Below are 22,846 nucleotides of genomic sequence, written 5' to 3' on the forward strand. Positions count from 1 at the left end.
CAAGCAGTGCTGTGGCACAGAAAAGCCAGTCTGTGGGGCCCACACACACTGGGCAGAGCAGAGGTGAGTCATGCAAAACTAAAGACAAAACCAGCATGGAGAGCTGGGACACGAGGCAGGGCAGCTGCTCCCAGCCTTTCCCAGCTCAGGGGGAATTCCTCTTCAGTTCCAGCACAAAGTCAAAGCCACCAGCACCATCAGTACCATCAGTGTGCACCAGCACGCATTAAAGTAACTTGTTTAAGGCAGCAATTCGCCATCAGCTGCCACTGGAACAGCACATCCGACTCGGCCCTTACCAGAGGCTGTCAGAAGAATACGGACTAATTCTACCACCCGAAAGTGTTACCATGCGGTGGCCGCTGGTAGGAAACTTTCTGGATCTCAGTGGACTGCCTAACCTCTACAGGAGGTTGAGCTGATGAACTGTACAGAGAGCTTGGGGAATAAACAGGCATGCAGCTGAATTAAACTCTCAGTTCAACTAGGGAAACACCAGTGTTGATTTAAATTAGTGGGAAGTAGTTACTGGTGTTATGCAAGGAGGTTATCAGCTTCAAGCATTGCCAAGAGGCACTTTTGAAAGCAACAAACTCATAATTTTGTTTTAAGTTTCAGCATGTACCTCAAATCGCTGTATATATTCAGGTTGCTACTTTATGAGCAAGTCAAAATGTTCTCATTTGTCTAGCTCAATACAGCAACTGGTACTATTAAGGGTTTTTGAGGTTTGAGATATTTATGTCGCTAAGTGCATTCAGGAAACGCCCTCTGGAAAGGATCTCATTTATATAAAATAACATTTGAAAATTAGAACTATATTCCATGTGCATTGAAATAAAAAAATACTCCACTCTGAAAAATCAGGTAATACTAGAATGAAGGCTATCTATGCAGCTTCAATTTGCCATCAGCAAAGCAGTCTTTAAACACCTTTCAGAAGAGCACCCCACCTCACTTGGTACATCAGACTGTGCTGAGACTTAATCATGAGTCGGGAGTACAGCAGTCTGTTGAGCAAAGCAGCCCTTTGCCCCAGCTGTTGGAAGTCCTTTAGTATCCTGAAACATCCCCGCAACTCTAAACCTCACAACAAGAGATGAGATGATGGAAACCAGTCGCTGTGTTCTGTCATCCGGACCTGTGCAATCTCTGACAGAAGTCACTACAGATGCATATTTTCCCTGGGATGTTGAGAGACCTGCTGCAAATGGGAACTCTGGTAATTCGACCTTAATGGATTCAGGCTGTTACAAGGTCAGAGCTGAGGCATTCAACAGGAATAGTTTGGATTCTCTGCAACATACCAGATACCACATCATGTTCTGCAGGCTTTTCCGGCAGGAGCATCAGAAAAATCTGTAGATTTTCTGTTTGCGGCTATTAACAAGCAAAAAATTTTCAAGTGTAAGATGGGGTAAGCTCCCTCAAGCTATCTTTCTGAATATTTTGTTTTCTGGAGTCCTCTGCTTTTCACCAATTCCATCATGGCTTTAGCTACTTGAGGGGGTAATCTAACCCACAGATTGCAAAAGACAACTTAACTCACACTTGCATGTGCACACCTTTTGCCACCCAAGTTTGTAAAATCTCCCTACTCTTTCAAATAAAAGGAATTACCTGTCCTGTAATCACATACCCATCAACAGACACCTGTCCTCTAGGCAAACTAGCTGCTCTAACTATCCAACTGCCAAATCCCAAATACTTCAGCTTCCACCTATTCTTCAAACAGCATCCACATCAAATACTAGTACGCAGCCACAATGCTCACACTACCAGGAAAAACAGCCAGAGTCAGATCTCCAGAAAATGCACTGTATGCTTGGGAGGGCTAGAGTCTGAAACAGATGCCCTCTTCACCACAAAGTATTTTTTAGCAGCTGAAATTGTGCAATTGTCTTAGCAGCAAATACTTGACAGTCTTATTTCATTTTTCCTAATGACCAGAGTTAAACGATTGCAGGTTTTAACAGCGCCGGCAAATTATCAAGACCCTCTACATTACATGGTCAATGGTCCTTTTAATAGAAAAAGCAATAATATACAGTTGTTTGTGCCAACTAAAACTCGTTAGAAAGTATTAGTTTAAGGTAACAGTTCAGCAGCTATTAACAAGCACAAATTTCTACAGTTATCGCTTGTGACACTATGATCCTAGCAAAGCTGGCAGCAGAAAACCATTCCTTTTGTTTTAGAAGATCCTGGGGGTGAGGGGACTGGGGCAACAGGGGAAAGAAAAGTTAACAAAAACAGTGTTTCGTAGCAAGAATCAAAGTTTTTCAATAATCACCATTTTTTTCACTAGCATAACATTAGAATTGACTTTTTGTCTTGCTGACATAGCAACTAAGAAAGTTGTGTTGCATTGACCATATTGATTGTGAACAATGCAGCCATCAGTGGGACTTTGCACCATATATTTTCGATATTGACCTCCCATTCCCTTTTCCATGGCTCTATGGGTCTGCTATTGGATTTGGACTGCAGTGTAATAAACAGCTAAGGTTTAATTAATGGTAAATGAATACAAGACATAGGTTATGACTTTAACTAATTAGGGAATTGTTGAATTAAGTCTGCCTTGGAATGCAAGGCAGTACAATCAATATCCAATAAAAGGACTATGTATGTAATTTACCTGCAAATGTGTTTCCAATACCATCAAAGTGAGTTTAAATAAGTAAGATATATGAAAGGCTACTGGAAAAAGATTTCAAAAAGTTAACACTTTATGGCTTCAAAAAAGGTTCTTCTCCTTGCTGAAGAAATGTCATCTTGAAATATCCTCTCATAACACAGATGGTGACACTCAGACACAGCTCTCCCTAAAGGACAGTGCAGCCTCAAAACATTTTTCCTTGACAATGCAACACTAGCAAATATTGCCTCTGCCTCTATAGAGTATAGCAAACGCAAACCAGTACTCCCAACATGAACCAATTAAGTTTAATAGCAAGCTCTTCTTAAGGCGTCTTGGTCCGCCTTCCAGTACCACACATGCAGCAGCCTTTCAGTTTTAATCGTGCTGCCCCTCTTCCCCCATGAGCCCCGGAAGAGCCTTCCCAGGCACAAGAAGAGGTCACCACACAAGGGTCTGATCAACCCTGAGCAATCCCCAAGACTACTTCTATTGTATACATCAGCTCACACAGCCTGATTACTCATTCTGTAATCACTTCTCTGAAATAAAAAAAAAGAAACCTACCTACTCCCTTGTGGGCATCTACGCTGGTAAACTCTATTGTCCCATTATGGCCCTTCCTAGGATTTTCCTGATACTGTTTGTGGTTCCCATTGGGACAATATCTGTAGGAAAGTCCATAATCTGCAAGATAAACCTGGAAGACATGAACAGACAAATGAATAATGCTTTTGTCCTTTGAAAGTATAACCTTTATAATTAAGTCTTAAGAAACTGATAGGTTAAGGACAGCCTTAGATCTAAATTTTATTAAACCAAATGGTGCCTCAGGATAAAATATGTACAACTGGGGGCTATAACAGCTGCCCTCCCCATTTAAATCCTTCCACTACTATACTCTTATCTTATTTCAGAGTTGAGCAGAATTTCAGTCTTTTTATTTTGTTCCCAAGCTCTCTCCTCTCCGGGTGGGAATCTAGACATCATAAATTGCAATATGCTTTTTATGTACCCTCACGTTGCTTATGGGACCCCTTCCCCTCCTTACTTAAACAGGCAAATATACACTCCTGTTCAAATTTTCCATCAGCTGAGACTGTACAATTTCATAACAGCAGTGCAACTTAAAATCCAGAGGAAGCAAAAGGCAGCAGCTTCCCCCAGCCAGACCGGACACGGGGCTCCAGCGCTAACAGGGAGTGTGACCACAGGGCTGCTGGACATCAGCCTAACTGTAGTCTCATCTTTCTGAATGTCACTGTCAGTAACTTCATACTGGCAACAACTATTTAAACATAAAGTGTAAGATGAAACAAAGCAAAACAACTAGCCCCCCTCAACCCAGAAAGCAATCTTAGTAAATCACTCCTGAATTTATAATAAATTTTAAAAAGGCACAGAGCCAGTCTTCACTCTAAGTTACTCTGAAGCAAATCCATGGAGCTAAATCAGCGTAAGAGAAAAAAATTTACTGCAGCAAGCTCATGCATTCTGCCACACCTACCTTTCCATCCTGGCACAGGTGATTTTTTTTTCCCCAAGATGCTTCACTGTAGCTACCTAAATAACCAGAGGGAGGAAGCCCCACAGTTCTGAGTGACGTATCTGGGAGATGCACTTGCATATTCTTGGGACTTAACTGTAAAAGTATTAACTGACTTTAAACTTAGTCTTGCTCACTTTTATGGTATTTGAAGCTGAAAACAGTACAGCTCAGGAGAGCTGAATTTTACTTTCCATTCTTCTGCTGCCTGTCAAGACAAACCCAAACATGCCATCTGGCTCCTACACGTCCGTAGAGAACTATATGCATAGTGCATGTGGTACTGCATCTCTGTCAATTCTGCCACTCACATGATTTAGATTAAGGGCACAAGTCCACTCTATGAAGTTCAGATTAACAAGTTCTACCCTCCAACAGGGGTGGACTTAATACATGCACATGGTCAATTACTGCAGCACAGCTGACAAGCAGTAACTTGTTGAAACCAGCTGGAATTTAATCACAGTCTGTCCATCCCACAATATCCCGTAGGTTATTTTCTCACTCTGTCATTTTCACACTCCCACGTGGCCTTTGGCCCTTACATTGACCAGTTCTCACATTAGGTAATTGCTTTTTTTATAAATATCCAAGTATGGTACTTTCACTTAAGAGAAAAAAAAAAAAAGCCACAGACTGCTATTATATTGTCAATGGAACTGATCTCTTGGGCAAAAGCTAAATCATCTGAAGGCATATAAAGATCATTTCTACTAAATCATATTATATTATAAAGAAAAACTTTTTCTTATTTGAACCTTAGTTTTGTTTCCTCTTTAGCTAAAAAACAGTTTATCCTATAAAAGTCTAAAATAAACTCTTCTGGCACTTACTTGTAATTTAATTATGTCACTCCTGGTAGAGGAAAAACAAACAAACAAAAACCCTCAAGAAAACTTAACGCATTATTTTGTACCACATTCTGTTGAACTACTGATTCCTGTTTGTGCTCCAGGCAGCTTCAAATCCTGGGATGGCTGGTCTCTTGGTTTTACTGTTTCTGCTGCAGGATCTGTGCTTATTTGGAGCATGTAAGCCGGCATGCAGCACTCACTTCCTGCAGGGTGATGGCTTTTAAGATTACCAATGATGTTTTTCACCTGACAGACTATACAAACTGTGATACAAGATTAAAGACCGTAGGCATGTTTAGAAAATCTGGAACAAGGCATAAACTTTGTTGGGTTGACCAATTTGATTTTTTCCTGTAACCATTCTCCAGCGTATTCCTGATGCTTTGGTACCTGTCCTAATTGAGCCCACAGTCAGTGTGAGAGAACTAATTTAAACTACCCTAATATCAAGTTTTGCGAGTCTTCTGCATCCTTTGTGGGCTGGGAAGGACAGAGTAGGCTAGAAGGTGCATTCTTCCCAGGCTAAGTGGTACATTCTGGATTTTGCTTGACTATAGATATCTGACACGTACAGTTGACCAGACACAATAAGATGAAATACAGAGCTGATTTCAACCTTTAAAAATTCAGGTTATGCCTTATATTAAAATGAAATGTTAACTGTTAGAAAAAACAATACAAGAAAAGCACCTCTGCCAGCTCTGGTTCTGTCTGGGCTGGGAAAGCTAGCTTATGTGATAGACACTCCCATATGGCAGCCCAGCCTTGGTGGTCTTTCAAACTATCTTAACAACAGGGCATCTAGAAAGTAGCCACAAATATTTGCTAGTCAAACTTGAACTATGTAAAAAAGTTACCAGTTATCCTACAGGTAAATCACAGTAACTCTTAATCCATTTTTAAGCAACAGATTTGGTTAAAATACCTTCAGTAGTTGTATCAGCAGGGCAGTTTTAAATTTATACTGAAAAACCCCTCTAAAAGTGAGAAGCAGTTTTAGGTTATCCTGCCTTGACTGATGGTGGCAAGACCTGGAAACCAAGAAGCAATTACTTCTTAAAGCCACTCACGTGAAATCGTAACAACATCTATGATTGTACCACAGTTAGCTCCAGAAGTTGGTCATGAGTGTCATTAGCTGAGCCATTTAACGCTTCCACAACTGTCACATCAGATTTTTTCCACAAATATGCAACCAATGGTAGCCTCTCAAGGCAAAGCCTCTTGGCCACCAACAAATATCAATCCCCTTCAGCTTGTACAAAACCAGCAATGCACTGTTACAACCTTGCCACAACCATTATCAGAATGACTACATTATTTTAAATTAACATTAACTTCATTTCATCAATTCTCATTACAACCCTTTCATCATTAAAAAGATATATAGTTCTTTATAGCTAGTTGTCACTTTTTTATAATGTAACACAGCATGCCCTTCCAAATTTGCTCAGAACATGGTGGGTAGGGGTGGTTAACGAATTTGTAGGTTGCTGCGGTTTTTTTAAGGTTATTGGGGGGGGGGGGGGGGGGAGAAGATGAGTATTAAAGAATATTGAGAAAAATTAAGTCAGTGTTAGTATGTGTTTCAATACCATAAATATTTTTCATCTGTGTGCTTTTTTTAGGAACAACAAAACAAATAAGAACAAAAAGAGAACAAAACATGCAGAGTAAGATAAACAAGACACTTGAAACAAGAAATAGTAACATGGATGATGAAGGTGCAACAGTGACATAAGCCTAGAACAGCTGGGTTTAGCTGTGTTACACTGTACACTCCTTCCCACACACTTACTTATTTTAACTCTTGTTTTTGTTCAAGTTTCTCTTTTTTACACATCCCATTCTGCACTAGACTCAGCAGTGTTTAGCACAGTCTGTTACTAATAGATTTTGTTATAGATTAGAAGCCAGATTTCTAAAGTCTTTGCACTTAATTTCATGCAAACATGAATGTGCCCATCTTATTCAAGCAAACAGCCACACAGGCACAAATAATTATTTATGTGCACAAGCAACCAGCCGTAGATTTGGCAGTCCTCTTGTCCTTTCTGTGCATGACTCCCTCACAGTGCTTTATATCTGAAGTGCTAAATATCTGCTAAACATAAAATTCTTACAACTTGTATACATTATGATATATAACTGCACTGATCTGGGAAGTCGTAAGTCCGGCACTTCAGATTCTCATGGCATTCTCTATCTTGAAGCACACATAGCAGGAGATTTATCACTGAAAGGATAACAATACAGTGGTTTTCTCCGTAACTTTCTTTCCAGTGGTTCCACTACTAGGCTTACATAAAGCACTGTAAATAATTATGTAGATACCTACTAATAAGAGGCAGATTGGTTGCTAATGGCCATAGCACTGTCAACTTCAGTTGGGACACCACACTACAAGAAGTCTAAAGGTAGACTGAAGTCCATCTTGGCACAGGAAGTCTGAAGTATAGTGTTTGGGACAGAAATAGCATCTTTCACAAAACAGAAGCCAAGGAAGGAGGAAAGCAGGTTAAACAAAGCAGAGAGGGGAAGAAATCTTCTGTGACTTGTCAGTGGCAAGTCCCGATGCTGGAATCAATTGAACTCCAACATATTTGGGCCATTACTACAAAAAGAAATTAAACCAGTGTAAACAGTTCTATCCAAATGTAGCAGTAGGACTGATGAATGAAAATTAAGGCCGTCTGATCATGAAGCTACATCTCAGATCAGGGGCGTAGCCAGCACCCGTGAGTTAAAATTCAACTGTTTCTGTATGGTATCTCTGCATACTGTATCCCTCCTAAAAACACGGGAAGGAGAACAGAAAAGATTTTCCTTTTTCTCAATTCATCTGTCATACTAAACTAAAGAGCAGGAATGACAATGATTCACCTCAGAATGAAAAATGGCTTAAAGTTGGAATTGTTTTCAAGCATGTTTTCACCAAACGATCAATGTGTGAGCTCTGTATCTTCTACGTTGGTCCACTGAAAGCCGGTCTTAAAAGTTAACATTTTGAAACATTTTTGTATTCTTTTTTCCTTTTTGGTTAGGGCTGTCTATGATTATCAAGGCTGAGAGTTTTATTCTGTAACTGTCTTGTCTAAGAAACGCTTGAAATCAAAATCAGAACTGAGATGCAAATGCAATTAAAATTTACGGCTTAAAAATCCAAATAGGCAACTTCTGGTGCAGAGCTGAGTCTGCAACACTGCAGCATGTCTGCCCATATAATCCATGGGGGGAGGGGAGGGAAGAAAATACTGCAAGAAAATTGTTTTGAAGAGGCCTTCTTCCAAACCTTATTTCATTTATTAAAAACCTCTGTTTTTAAGCTTGTTTGGTGACCACTTGTCCCTTTTAATGGTATCACAATTTAAATGAGTTTCATGGATTTGAATTTCTCTTTTAGAGTCTATATCAATAATGCTTATTCTACTTTATCATGCAAACTGCTACTGATATGCACCAAATTATCTTTAACTAGCTGCAATACTGAGACAGTGCTTCACTTGTTCTGTAATTTATAGGTCTGACCACTTCAAGTTTTCTTTCAGGCCTCTCTGAGATTCATGGGCTGTGTACTTCCCTCAGTACATCACTCCTATTGTCAGTCATTGTGCTGGGTCCATGTTCAGAAACATATTGACTAGAGAATTGATCTTTTGACCTGTAACTCACTGAATGGCCTAACTCCCTTCTATTGAATAGATCTGCAGCAACCTGCTCTTTGAGGTCAGTTGATTCTGATCTTCTAACCATTTCTAAACATCATTTGGAGGTCACAGAGTGACAGGACCTTTACTTTATTTGTTTCTCTGTCTTGCCACAGAAGGTAGGGGACAGCAGTATGGATTTCACACATTCTTTCAAAAAAGGGGACTATTCTATTTATTGGCTGTGGTGTAAACTTACCAGGTTAATTTACAGGAGAGAGTAGCAGCAGAAAGTCTAACAGAAAAATGGGGTTTTTTGGAACTGCAGGAAATCTGTGACAAATTTGCACATCAGAGTACACACGAACAGCCACTAAATGACAAAAACCCACAAAGCTGAGTATTAAGGTACACATACTTTTTTGAACAGAGATTTAAGTCTCTTCACCAAAAGAGAATACAGAAATACTTTTTGAATATGTACTTTTTTTTAAGATATTGGTTATGTGTTTCTTTAAAAAAAAAAAAATTTTTAGAATTAAAGAACACGTCCAATTTATTTTCTCTTAAAATCCTAGACCCCAAAGAGCAAGAACCCACTAGCATAAAATTCTTAACAAAAACTCACCACAGAAATTGTTAGGTCAGACAGCTTTATTATGCCAACTCCCGCTGGAGCTACAGGTCTCTCAGCTTGTATGCCTGAGTCTGAGTTTGCCACTGGCTAGATGCTCTCCCTATTTATGAGATTAGGTTGATCACTTTACCTCTCAGTTCCACTGTTTTAAAAAAACAAGACCAACGCAATCTAGCTATCCACCATTTTAGCAGAGAGAGAAGGTTGGACAAAACACTTCACAGGGATTTGGTAGCAATAACAGTGTCCGAGGTTTTATCTGAAGTATCTAAGGTTAGTACAAGATTGCCAAATTAAAATACAGCATCTCTGACAACAGTTTAGAGGATACAGGACAGGATATTCCATATTGTTGTCATAGTCAGTCAACAGCAATGCTCCACAGAGCTTCCCAAAATACTGTTCTGGTAAATACATAATACATTCAGCTCACCAGCACATTATAAAGACAGCTTGATTTGTAGAAAAGGCTGTCGCAACATCACAAAGTCTTACATAGGAACTGGACGCATTTGGAATAGGAAGAAGCAACTTTCATGGCAAAATTGCATGCAAATTAACGACACATGCAAATATCCAGGACATGACAAATGCAAAATCATCTGTGCAAGTACACACGTACAGTTCTGAATACCTGAATCTGTGTGACAATATTGTCTAGTACTGCTCCTAACCCAGGTAAAGAACGTTTATTGAAGTATGGGGGCAGACAGCACATCAGAGTCAACAATTCCAGGGGAAGGATATTCAGTTAGTGTCATATGTAGATCTGCCAATTTTAAAGTTTTAGCTGTGGTGTTGGTGAGATTATTTCTTCTTTTCATGCCCCACAAGCCACAGAGCATACATGCTTCAAGATATTGTGCAAGCTGTGTCTGGAAGAGAATTTTTTATTTGACCAGGAACAGTCCCATTAAACCATCTGCCCTGCTGTGCAAGCTAAATATAGTACACATTACCTTAAAATACATGGTTGTAGACTGGTACAGTATAGTATCATGGCTTCAGTGAAATTAGCAGACCTGTGGCCACTTGCTGTATTTTCTGGGGCCCATGACTGGGAAGTTTATCTGAATAATATCTGAACAGCTCTAAGTTTTCTTAAGCATACAGAAATGAAAGTTTAATTCATACCTTACAAATCAAGCAAATATTAGAAATTCTGTCCTGTTAGCTCTTCTGAATGAGAATGTGAACTTTTTAAAATGTTGTATAGAATAATTCCAGTGGAAAAGAAATTTTACCGAAACAAAATTCTACGCAAAGCCTCTCAGCAGTAACATACACTTTGTACGTGTTGAGCTAGGAGCTACTTAAACTGGAATATCTATTGATTTCTTTTATTTAATAAATATAACTTAGGTCATATTTCCACCTAAAACCTCTGTCCAGTAACTCACAAATACCTTATTTTTAATCTGTCAATGAATTTACTACTCGTGAAAACAAAATGCTAGTATAGCATGATCTTCATGCAGACAACATGAGAAACAAATCAGAAAATCACCCCACAACCTGGCTAATTCAAAAGCAGCTGATCAAAGTCAGCTACATGTCTTAAAATTTTATGATTACTGTAAATGGACACTTCCAAAATGACTTCAATGTGAAAAACAGCAGCATATCTTGCTGTCATAAAAATACACAATAGCCAAGACAAAAAAAGTCATTTGAGTTATGCTAATGGGTTTGGGTAGCAGATCGTTTTGCCTCTAAATAGCCTCCTTCTTTGGATTCAGCAGGCTGGTAAACACCATAAACTGAGATTATGTACTAGCAGCTACCACTGTCTAAAAACATGGTTGTTCTAAACAGCCATGATAGTTTTCAAACTATGTGTTTTAGAAAGCTGAATAGTTAAATTTGACTCAACCATTTCACTTGAAACCTGTAAAAATGCAGATACAGTTCAACAGTTCAACCTCCAATGGCAGTGAGCTGTTCTGCAAGATCTGTTTCTTCATCACTGCAGTAGAAAAACAAAAACTGAAAGAAAACAAGTACTGCTTATGCTAATTATATTTAAGTGGAGTTAGAGATGTCCTTTTTTCCTAAATGATTTTCTTCCAAGAAAAAAGCATACTTAGATTTGACTGAAGAAAAAAAGGCATCGTAAGAGCATGCGGAGTATGACAGGATCAAAAGATTTGTTTCAAAATGCTTCACCAAAACGCTTCAATTTCAAGGCTAGCTTTAGGCTTTAGAGTGTTAAAGACCAGCAACCTTAATCCTACTTACCTGTTATATCCACTACAATGAGCAAGACATAAGAGTTAGTGGCATAGAAACACAATTCATGACAATTATTAGAAATCTAGAACTTCCCAAGAATGAAAAACAACAGGCCACATCCTTAAACTCTACTAATATACTTAAACTAGCATAACCTAGAACAGCAATTAGGTCCTCTAACTTACTCTCTTGATTAGTTTACCAATCCATACCAGTACCCCAGTCAGCAGAGCACAAAAGGAACAAAGCAGAGTTTTGTCCTGCTTCTTTCTCAGAACTTAAGCTCCACAGAGCCACTCTCGGATTTGTCGTGAGAGGATGTGAATGTTCATGCATAAACTTCTTTTAACATGTGAATTGTTAATGCAGAATATACATAACTTAAAACTATTAAACAGTTACAAACACATTAGAGTAATAGCCTAGATAAGTAAACACGCTTACCTCATGTGGATTGGTATAGCCCAAAAGTAGATTTGCTGCTTTAATGTCACCATGAACATACTCATTTTCATGTATATATTCCAAAGTATCCAACTAGGAAAGGATTTAGAACAGAAAAGAAAACATCATCATCTTCTCCACTCTGCCCCTAACCCTACCGGCAAGTATTTCTCACTTATACAGTGAAATCAAGGGCTACACAGACCGAGCTGACAAATTTGTTTTGAGTTAGAGCACAAGGACTACCCACTCTGTCCACAGGGTCTGCTCCTGCCAGGCACATAGCTGATGGTAAATCATAAACAAGCCATACTTTGCCATGAGGTATCCCTGTGTAACTACCTATGAGTACCGGCTTCTAAGGTCACAAAACAAGAATGAAACTAGTACTTTATAAACACTGGAGGAAATGTTGAGAACAACAAGCTCTTAAAAAGAACATATTCAATCAGCCCTGAAGGTTTATATTTGATCCTGCCAGTTATTATTTGACTTGCATTTCATGTCACCATCCCCCTGCATCATCATCATCCTTCTTCAGCCCCTTGCACATGTTTGCACTTGGCAACTCATACAAAGGACAATCTAATCTTGGCTTTTGGAGAGTACAAAGAGTGTTACAAGTTTGTCAATTATGGGACTACAAAAGCCCTTCTTTTTTTTTTTTTTTTTTTTTTTTTTTAAATTATTACTATTATTTAGGTTAGAAGGAAACTTTGGAGGTCTCCAGTCTAAACCCCCTGCTTCAAGCAGGACTAATGTCAGTTAGGTCAGGTTGTACGAGAGATTGAATAGTCAAGTTTTAAAAGTCCCCAAGCATGGACATTTCACAGCCTCTGGGAAGCATGTTCCAGTGCTAAGACACTCTTTCTGCAAAAACTTTTCCTTTACACTCAGAGTTCCTCTTCCTGTAACTTCAGACTATTGCCTCCCATTTGCTGTGCACCTCTGTTCAGCAATAGCAGTCTTTCACAACACAAATGATATTACAAAGGAGCATGTATACAACCTTCCATTAGTATGTGCCAGTCTACAAGCATTTGAAAACAAAACTGTATTTGCAGACTAGCCTAATCCTGGCCTGTACAATCAGTGTGTTCAGCAAACACACTGAAAATTTTGCATTCAGGCATGCAATTGTGAACTTTGACAAATATGGATGTCTAATACAATACCCTTCAGACACTGAAAAAAAAAAAATCAGTACATGTTAAAGCATATGAGAATAGGCTTACACATCTCAGTCTAGACATACATTTTGAAGTGTATGGTCTATGTTTTAACCTATTAAAAAAAAAAATCTGTTTAAGCCCACCAACTTCCAGTCTGCAGGGGGTCTTGATTTTCTACTTAATACTCATTTTATTAAAAAAAAAAAAAAAAGAAAAGAAAAGAAAAATAAGAAAACACATAGCATTTACGCATGTTTAATTCTAAACTCAAGAGCTACCTAAAGGAACAACACTAGAAAGATAATTTTCTAGCTGAACTCAGCAAGTTTGTGACATAGCAATTTCCGCTCTCTCTATACATACCATTCGTGCCCCAAGTTGCAGAACAGTCTCCTTCTTAAATCTCCTTCCACAATCTTCAAAGATTCTTTGAAGGTCTTCCCCCAGTCTCTCCATGACCATGAATCTATAGCTATCCGGAAATACATAAAAGGGAGGAATCCTTTAAGACAAGACTGCAAGTTTGTGTCAGATTGAAAGGACTTATCTCGATTTTGTTGAAAATGGATCTTCAGTCAATTTGAGGCTTAATTACAATTAATCTTGTTACCTTTTTCCCTTGTACTCAGCCAAGCCTGATCCCCAAAACACTGGAATTCCTAAACATCTTATTTTTTTGAGATTCATCCATTTTCTTACTGTAATAATAAAAAAAAGATAACATTGGGTTAAAGGTAGCTAGAGAATTTCAGGTTTGGTGTGAGGTTTTTTTGTTGTTTTTGTTTTAGCTATCAAGCCAAGACTTTAAATGAAACAATGGAACAAATAACGCTTATTTGGCAGGTTGTGTAGCAAACAATTCAGACCACAACTTTACTCTGAAGTTCTCTACATTCTGCAAAACAAGTTTTTTGTTCTAGCAAACACTTTGATCCCTTAGAAGGCAGATAAGCAATTATCAATAGCTGAAGAAATAATTCCTTTAGAAGCTCTACGTTATTCAATACAGAATGCTTCAAGCTATCAAAAGTGCTTATGTCTACCAGCAATCTAAGTCATCTAAAGTCTTTAGGACGGTTCCCATGAATAAATCACATCCATGCTTAAGTGTCTGCAGAATCAAGTGCCTTGATTACTACTAAATCCTGTGATGATTACACACACTCTTAGCTCTGCACATGGAAATAGTTACTAGCAGAAATATGGTCACCGACTAGTCCATGTAGTACCTCTGTTCTAAGGCTGGCCTCTTTCCATTCATCGTTGTGCACTCTGAAGTGCACACATAATAAATTTGGCATGTTTCTGTTCTCCCTTCTGATCAGAAAGGACAAGGATGACATCCACGTAAAGAAACCTATAGCAATCTAAAATTATTATAGGACCAACTAGGATTAGTTCAGTGTATGTGAAATGAGTTGGCTATCAAGCTCTAAAGCAACAGTTCTTATTAGAAGCAGTTAAACCCAAACTTGTCCTTAAATCTACCTGAACCAGAACTGATATATTACTTACTATGCTCTTGTTTTGCAGCCCTCTGGTAAAATTTCAGTTCAGAAAATAAGGGTCCATTTTCAAGATATTCCTATTGAGAAATAAATAAACTTAGTATCATAAAATGCATTAGAAAGACAACAGTTTCTAAAGAAGAGCGTATGAGAAATTCAAAGGGGATGAAACCCCTTTTTTTCCCTACCTCCCATGTACCATGCCATCTGAAATGTAATTTTAATAAGCAGCTAAAAAGAAAAGTTGTTTGGCAACACATTTTCATAAACAACTCTGATTCTTTCAGGAATTATTTAAGACACTATTTTCAGAAATACTGTAGATCAGGTGTGTCTAAGTTCATAGTCTACTTTTCCTTACTAAACTGTTGAGGGCAGTAATCAAGGAAAGGAAAGAATCAAGTCAAGGAAATACTGTGTGTCACAGAAACGCCAAATATATCCCCAAGGAGGGAAAGTATATCAAGATATAAAAAAACAGGGAAAAAACCAAAAGCCACAAGCATGCAATACAGACCCAATGTTGAAAATGAGGATAGATAATTAAGAGAAAGAAACACATACAAGTTAACAATTTAGAAATGAGATCTACATATTACCACTTTAATTACATGCACTGCATCATCTTCTACAGGAACATGAGTCTGAGGGGAAGCTGCAAAATGAGAAAGAGATGGGGATCAAGCTGTATGTAACAAAACGTAATTGCAAACAAAGACCTACCTAACATTGCATAAGGTGACCAAAAAAACCATGACAAAGATATCCAACATTTTGTTTGAATTCCTGCTTTTAAAGGTCAGAGTTTTGCCAAGTTCAAAGAAAAACAAAATGAAAACAACACACACGCACACACAGAAGTTTTAATCAACAAGTACAGAAGCAATTTTAACCCACATTTTCAGAACTCTTTCCTTCGATGCTAATTAAGGAGTAAGCAGGATGTCCCTATTGCACGTTTGCACCACAATGAGGTACTCCATTATAACAGACTATGTTTAAGTCATTCCAGTCAATTGGATAAGCTCTGTATTTGGTTGCTGTCAATCCACTGTCGTGACAAAGACACCGCTTAAAAGTTGTGACCTACATTATGCCTGTAGACAGGACTGTCTGCTCTCCTCTATTACAAATTAATTTGGCCCTAGAACCTTGATTTCTATTGTGACATTATTTAGACACCGGCCTAAGTTAGGGACAGCACAGCCACCACCTGCCTAAAGGGGAGATGAGGGATTGTGCCTCTTAGTGCAAGTAGAGATTTCAAAACAATAATTGACCACATGTGCCAATTACAGCCCAGGAGACAGAACCTCTCTGCACAGACAATGCAATCCTATTTTCTTCTGACCCTGAGAGAACTATCAGTTCTCTCTGATACTACTGAAGCTACATGCAGCTACACTGGGATTAAAATTTAATGAGACTAAATCATCTTTTAGAATCATCACTAAAAAAAAACTAAAAAGAATACAGTTCCTAGGAAATAAGTGTCCCTTTCAAACTTCTTATAATGATCAAATACCAACAACAGTCCAGGTGTGAAGCACTTCTACTATCAGCACACACAAAAATAGACTAGTATTATCCGCATAATAAAAATCAAGTAAACTTGGACCTAATCAAACCATCCAAGCTTACATTTTTTGATGGTCAGGGCATAAAAATATTTTTACAATGAACAGACTCCTTCAGCTGCCATCTTCCTTCAATTCTGTTCAGCACCTGGGTTGAATCTGGCAGCATACACACCCCAAACACCTGCGGGGTCCCCACTGCCTTCTGCTTCACATCTCCCCATGTGAATGGTTCTGTGCTAATAACACATTAAGATAAAATGAACATATCCTAAAACAGTAGCTCTGTAAGGTGCGAACTATCCGTAGAGTCAAACGGGTAGCAGTCACATTCAGAATACAATTTAAAACTATCATACAACCAGGAAGGAAATTTTGGTAAACTGTGTTCTTACCATATTATTGTACAGAACTGGGAATTAAGGCACAGGTGCTTGAAGTCTTTATCTTTCTCTGCCACATGTAGACTATGAGTTAATAGCTGAAGACATTAGTTTAAAGGAACACATCCCATGTGTTTTCACTGTATTCAACAACATCACATTACCCAAACAGAATTAGATGTGCTCCCTTACTGACACAGATCAGAAAAGAACCTGTGTATAAGCAAGTGTATTTTAATACCAAGTTACTTAACAGAGGTTTGATAGGTATAGAGAAGTATCAAATTTAAATGTATTTGAAAGAGTCTGATCTAACTTCCCTGTAGACATCTTGACATTTTATAAAGAAGGGCCTCATTCATGGTAATCTGGAACAGACAGTAACAGTTGTCAGGGTAATGAGGAAGAGCAATTAACGGGAGGTAGCCTAGCAAAAGGGCCTAACCCCCATGGTTCTTACACTATGCCAGTGTGGATGCTTTTTGGAGTCACACTGAAAGAACATCCTGAAGAAAAATAAAACCAAAACTAACTGGCAATCATTACAACGTGAAAAGGGAGAAGAGTCAGACAAAGCTCAACAACATACAGGAACAGAAGCTCCACAAAATGAGTAATGTGACATTCAAATCCACAAAAGGAGAAATGGTATTATTGTTTTTACTGCACATACATGAAACAAGGCATAACATTCACAGTTAATAACATTCTGAACTTCTTACATAGATAATGCTTAGACAATTAATCTCATACATACAGATAAGCAGAAGTTGCATGCGTACCTTTTGTTACATCATTTTAATTAACCATTCATATATCAGGCAACAATACTTTAGCCGCAACTCAGAAATAAGACAGGCTATTTTTTGTCCATAAACATACATAAATGGTTTTTAAAAAATTGTCTCATTACTATGTATAGTTACTTAACAGAGTGGAAAGGCTCCCAAGGTTTAACAAACAGTCTGATTACATACCTCATAGACCACCACCACATACTCTCCTGTGAGTTTAGCTCATAGTTAATTACTGTATACTCGTAATTAGCCATGTGCTAGCCTCGTTCTGTGTGGTAGCACATGGCTATTTATAATATTACAATCAGTTAAATGCTAGACTGCAGGACAGTAAGCAGAGACCCTGCAGGAAAGCAATGCTGATAGGCAGGAGGTCTCTGATGGCATATAAGTACACACATAGAGTACCAGGAGCACTATATGGCGAGATTACGTTTGCAAAGGATATCTTGAAATAGCATAACAAGTGTGAGTGTTCCCAGTTTACAGTTTATGTTGCTTTTACCAACTAGAGATGCACAATCTCCTTGCATTTTGGGGGAGGGGCGCTGATGTATGCATATAATCAAAACCATTGTCTGCATAATCGTTAACTGGGAACACTGGCGCAAGATGAAGCTGTGTAGGGGGCTGTGGCTGTTTCTATCTCATGCCAAGATGAGACTCACAAAACATTTGCAAAGGGCAAAGGACACAGCTCTGTTTCCCCTTCCTCCCCTTCATCCCACAATCGTAGGAAAAGCATATGAATTTAAAATGCAGTCTGAAATAAAGCAGTGCAGGAAGATTCGCATTCTTTGCCATAATTTCCAACTGTTGTGCCTACACAACACAGCAAATAATTTACCTCAAATTAACCCATGTCCAGAATTCCCTAGCTTCACCCAGGCACAGCAGTTATGGTCTTATCATCCACTTTAATTGTAAATTTCATCCATTTTGTTGCTGAGCGCCACAATCTTAATTAATGTAGCTTTCTAAATGTTAATAAGACATGGTAACAAAAGGGTGTTTCTGGATGAACTGCAATTTCCTACAACCACACAGCACAATTGCATGCAGTCTGACAAACAAATGTGCCAATTCTATTTGCCAGTTCAAACGTGCTTGTTGTAGTTTTAGCAGTTAATATGTGGTAGTCACATTTGGAATATGGTGAAATATTTTCAATGGCTCTCACAGAACCAGTTTTGTTGACAAAGTTTGCACAGTGGAAAAGAAAACAGCATTGATTTGGCAGTTTGGAAAAACATCCCTGCTCCTGTCCACAGCTGGTGTCTTTGCCACTGCTGGATATTTTGAGAATATATTTGTTTGGGAAACATGAATAAAATTATTTTCAGAAGTTCTTGGGTTGCTAGTATTTTATTTTTGCTTTGCTTCATTGGTTAACTAATCCTGAAGAGTGATATTGTCAGCTTAGTTTTTTGCAGAAATAAAAAACTAACCTCAAAAATACCACACTTCGAAGTTACAGCCTACCTATAAAAAAAGCTGGAAAAATTCTGACCCTGTTTAAGTCAAGCCAAGAGCTGTTAAATTCAATGGCTAACAAACAGCGGGGGGGAGTGTCGCTCAGAGCATCTAACAATAAAAAATGATCCAAGTTGCAGGAATATAGTTACTAAAAACAAAATGTAAACAAATAAATAAAAAGTAGCATCTGCTATTTAACACGCAACTTCAAATACTTCCTACATATGGAGGGTACTAAGGCAAATATTTAAAGGCAAACAAAGCACATTGCATTCCCCCCACACCTTTGCAATATCCAGTATTTCCCAAGAACTGAAACATTCTGTGCTTTAAGTCTGTTTTTAACATACCCTAAGGAAGACCTGCTTCTCTGCTCATATTGTTACTTTAAAGATACATCATCATTTCCTGGACAGATTCTTTTCTGAGCAGTGTTTATGAATAGGGTTTTTTCTAGATTCTTCTTCTAGGTAGCTTTATGAATGTAGAGTTTTATTATACAGATTACAGATACATAGCCCTCTGTACCATGCTTGTGAAACCATCTTCTACAAGACCCAACTAAACTGGTTTTGGTAGAAAATTGTGTTCAACTGCTAAACTGTTTTGCGGGTAACTGCAAACACCTCCAAGTTAAGAGCATTCAGTACTGGTAGGAAATTTCACTGCTACTACTACTTACTCATCTTTCTATGAAACCTTAATGTTGATTCACTAGAGCCAAAGTTTTGTATTCCACAGCAATCGAAGCCACTGTTTGACTTTCAAAGTTAATTACTCTAAGCTAAAATAGGTATGACACATCCTTTAACCCCAGGCAGAAAAGCTATGCATGGTCTGCTCTTACAGCACTCTCAGATGGGAGTCCAGGCCTCTAATATTTAAAACTTGATGCACAAACTCTTTTCTGGCAAGATTCTGCTCCAGCCCATCTGCTAGTCTGACATGGTGCCCACTCAGAATATACTATGCCAGTTTCAGTAGGGTCCAGGTGCCAAAGACGGCTGAAGGGAGTGCCCTCCATAAAGCAACAGGTGCCCTATCTCTCATCCAAAGCTCCTCCTGTTACCATATAACACTGCTCAGAAACACATCCCCCACTGAAGGCAAAAAAAAACCCAACAAACAACCTACCCAACAACAACAAAAAAATCAAACCTGCTCTCTTGACTTTCTAGTTTTAGTTTGCATGCCAAGGTCTCAGTCCCTGACCAGAACTCTCACAAGGTGGACTAATGAAGAGCATGACAACAGCTCCCAAATGACAGGTCCACACATATGGGGGGGGGGGGGGGAAACACCCAATACATTATGTGGCAGAACACTAAAGTGTAATAGTAATGATCTCTGCAGACTTTGTAACATAACAGGCTTTAGACTACTGGGTAAAAATGACTTATGCTTTCAAAGTTAAGACTTCTAGCCTACGGAGGACCAAAAAAAGAAGGAAGGAAGATTCAAGAGGAAGCAGCCATGAGCAAGAACAAATTGAGGTGAAGAGTATTTCCTCTTTAACAGATGGTACAGGCCGATGCTGTACCACGTGTCAGTCCTAAGTAACTCCCGAGTAGCAAAATCAGGCTAAATTTATGATTTAGTTTGCCTACAGACAGGGCGAAAAATTAGGTAATCTGCTTGCTATATCTATATCTATACAGTCTAATATTAGTGACTAGATAAAAAGACTCTTTCCTGAAGTGGTGCTTGTCTGCCAACGAATTTCTTTTCACACTAAGATTCACACCTGCAGGTACAATGAGACCTTTACTGAAATGCATTTTAACATCTGAAGGTTAAGAAAAATCCATCCCTAACCAGACAGTTACCTATTGGTGCTATTAATTACAAGGTTTTGCTATTAATATTCTTCTTTCTATTCAGTTTATAAAAATTATGCTGAATGTATACCTTTCGGTATCATTTTTACTGCATTTTTAATTCATTTGCTGCACTATAGTAAATATTTTCAGTGAAGTTAATTTAAGCAACTGCCGAAGTACTTCATTTCTCTAGAACCAATTGCTGAAGCTGGCTTCCTAACGCAAACCAAGGAATGAACACTATGACAACGACAGAATGTGCTTCCATCAACGCTTCTCTTCCCTGACACATGTACACCCCTGCTCACAGCTACATAAATTATCCATGGAAATTACTCTTTCTGAAATAGAGACAACCTTTCTTTCACACCTCAGCCTGATTCCCAGAACACCAGGCCTCACAATATCAATGGCAGAGTGTACTATAGTCCAAGCTTAAAAGTAGAAAAGGCCACAACCACACCTCTTCCCTACCTCCACCAGCAGCAGAGCTCCCTGTGCTGCTGGTATTAAAAGACAATGCTCACCCATTTAATTGCTGTTTACTGTTGAAGCAGATATTCTTTGCCTCTTCTTGGAAAATGAGGGAGAAAAAAAAAAAGAAAAAAAAGAAAAGGATAGTGTGCTGGCTATATTGGTGACAGATCTCCAAGTAGGGCAGAATTATCACCGGTTATAGCTTTATCAGTATGTACTTTCCTGAGCTTCCCATATTGTAACAACACACGCAAAAATAGCAGTCAAACTGCAACACACAAACACCTGCTGCAAAGCCAGGTTTCAAATGGTTTCAAAACTCTTAAGTTTTCACCTATCACTTACAAAGTTTCATTACAATATACACACATAATACAATTAAAACACATTTACAATGTAGTAAGTTCTATTGTAAAAGACGCTAACAAACATGTGCATATATAAATATATATATATAAAAAACCCATCAGTTTCCACGAGAAAGAAGCCTTCAAGCAGATAGTGCTGTGTACAGCAGATTTCACTGTGACAGTGGAATCTTAACAAAACATTGTGTGACCTTTCTGCATTTAAATTTTCAGTCCAAATTGTGCATTAATAGAGTGCTTGCAGCAGAACTAGAGAATGATTTATATAAAGACTGGTGTTAATTACTGACTGTGATCAGGAAGATAAATGAGAGAATGTAAGGCTCTCAGTAGCACCCTCCTCAACTCTTGCTTAATTTTCCAGTGTACTGCCGCTGTTCTCCACAAGGCTACAAACTAGCCGTGAGATCACCAATGTCATTCTTCCCCAGCTGCTCTCCATTCTGCTCCCCCTTATCAAAGCGTAGCAGTTCTGTCTGAGATGCCTGACAGCAAATCAACCCCATTTACAAAAATAAAATAAAATAAAACTTCTAACATAAAACAGTATAATTAATTCCAGCTTATGATCCATATTGCTTTTGCTACAACAAAAGCAATGCTTGAGAGAACATCTCTAGATGGCTTCTATTGCTTCTGGCAGCAGAGGAAGCTCTCCTCTTCAGAAGCATTGGGAGGAATCAGCATTTGTAAGCCTTCTGCTGCTGGATTTGCTCTGGTTGAGATGAAAATGCAAAGGGAGTCCAAGGGAAGGAAAAAGTCAACAAAGGAACAGATAACATGGCACAGACAGGAAAGAGAAAGAATAATTACGAAACCAGGGAAACATTTGTGAGGCAGGACAGAACTTATAGATAGTGATAACTTTCATGTACATAACTAGAAGTTTAGAAGCCCTGCACCTGAAGAGACTATTTGCATCTTAGGGCTCAGGATCAGTAAATGGTTTTCAGCAGCTTTGATCTAGCGAACAGAACCTTCCACAGAATGCATCCCTTGTAAATATATTTTGCAGAGATACTGTAAAATTTCTCAAGAACATTGTTACAGATTAATGGAGTATGGAGTACCCTTAATGGGAAATTAAGCTATAACAATGCACATCAAAATCTTTACACTGCTACTGTAAAAATACTTATTAAAAGATACAGCCGGCAGAGTTAACCTTTACTTTTACAAAAGGGCTGTGCTGTTCATATCTGGCAGGCAGTTGAATCTGTCTCTTCTCTCCTATCTTGCCCACCTCTCTACAGCTCTTTCTGGGTTA

General features: G+C 38.5%; 1 protein-coding gene across 5 annotated transcripts in view; it reads right to left on the reverse strand.

Annotated features, from left to right (window-relative positions):
- The window catches only part of VRK2 (VRK serine/threonine kinase 2), a 46,532-nt gene that overhangs the window by 20,121 nt on the left and 3,565 nt on the right, over positions 1–22,846 (reverse strand). For 4 of the 5 annotated variants that reach the window (XM_030021925.2, XM_030021926.2, XM_030021927.2 and 1 more), the window contains exons 3-8: positions 15,281–15,336; positions 14,689–14,758; positions 13,784–13,871; positions 13,537–13,645; positions 12,002–12,094; positions 3,209–3,341 (exon numbers count right to left, since the gene is read on the reverse strand). In XM_030021925.2, coding sequence (XP_029877785.1) covers positions 3,209–3,341; positions 12,002–12,094; positions 13,537–13,645; positions 13,784–13,871; positions 14,689–14,758; positions 15,281–15,336 — 549 coding nt within the window. Of the gene's footprint in view, positions 1–3,208; positions 3,342–12,001; positions 12,095–13,536; positions 13,646–13,783; positions 13,872–14,688; positions 14,759–15,280; positions 15,337–21,261; positions 21,600–22,846 lie in introns of those variants that run through there. The other variant, XM_041125128.1, reaches the window with a different exon arrangement.

This window comes from Aquila chrysaetos, chromosome 8 (genome assembly GCF_900496995.4).
Source record: "Aquila chrysaetos chrysaetos chromosome 8, bAquChr1.4, whole genome shotgun sequence".
In the NCBI taxonomy this organism is placed as follows: Eukaryota; Metazoa; Chordata; class Aves; order Accipitriformes; family Accipitridae; genus Aquila; species Aquila chrysaetos.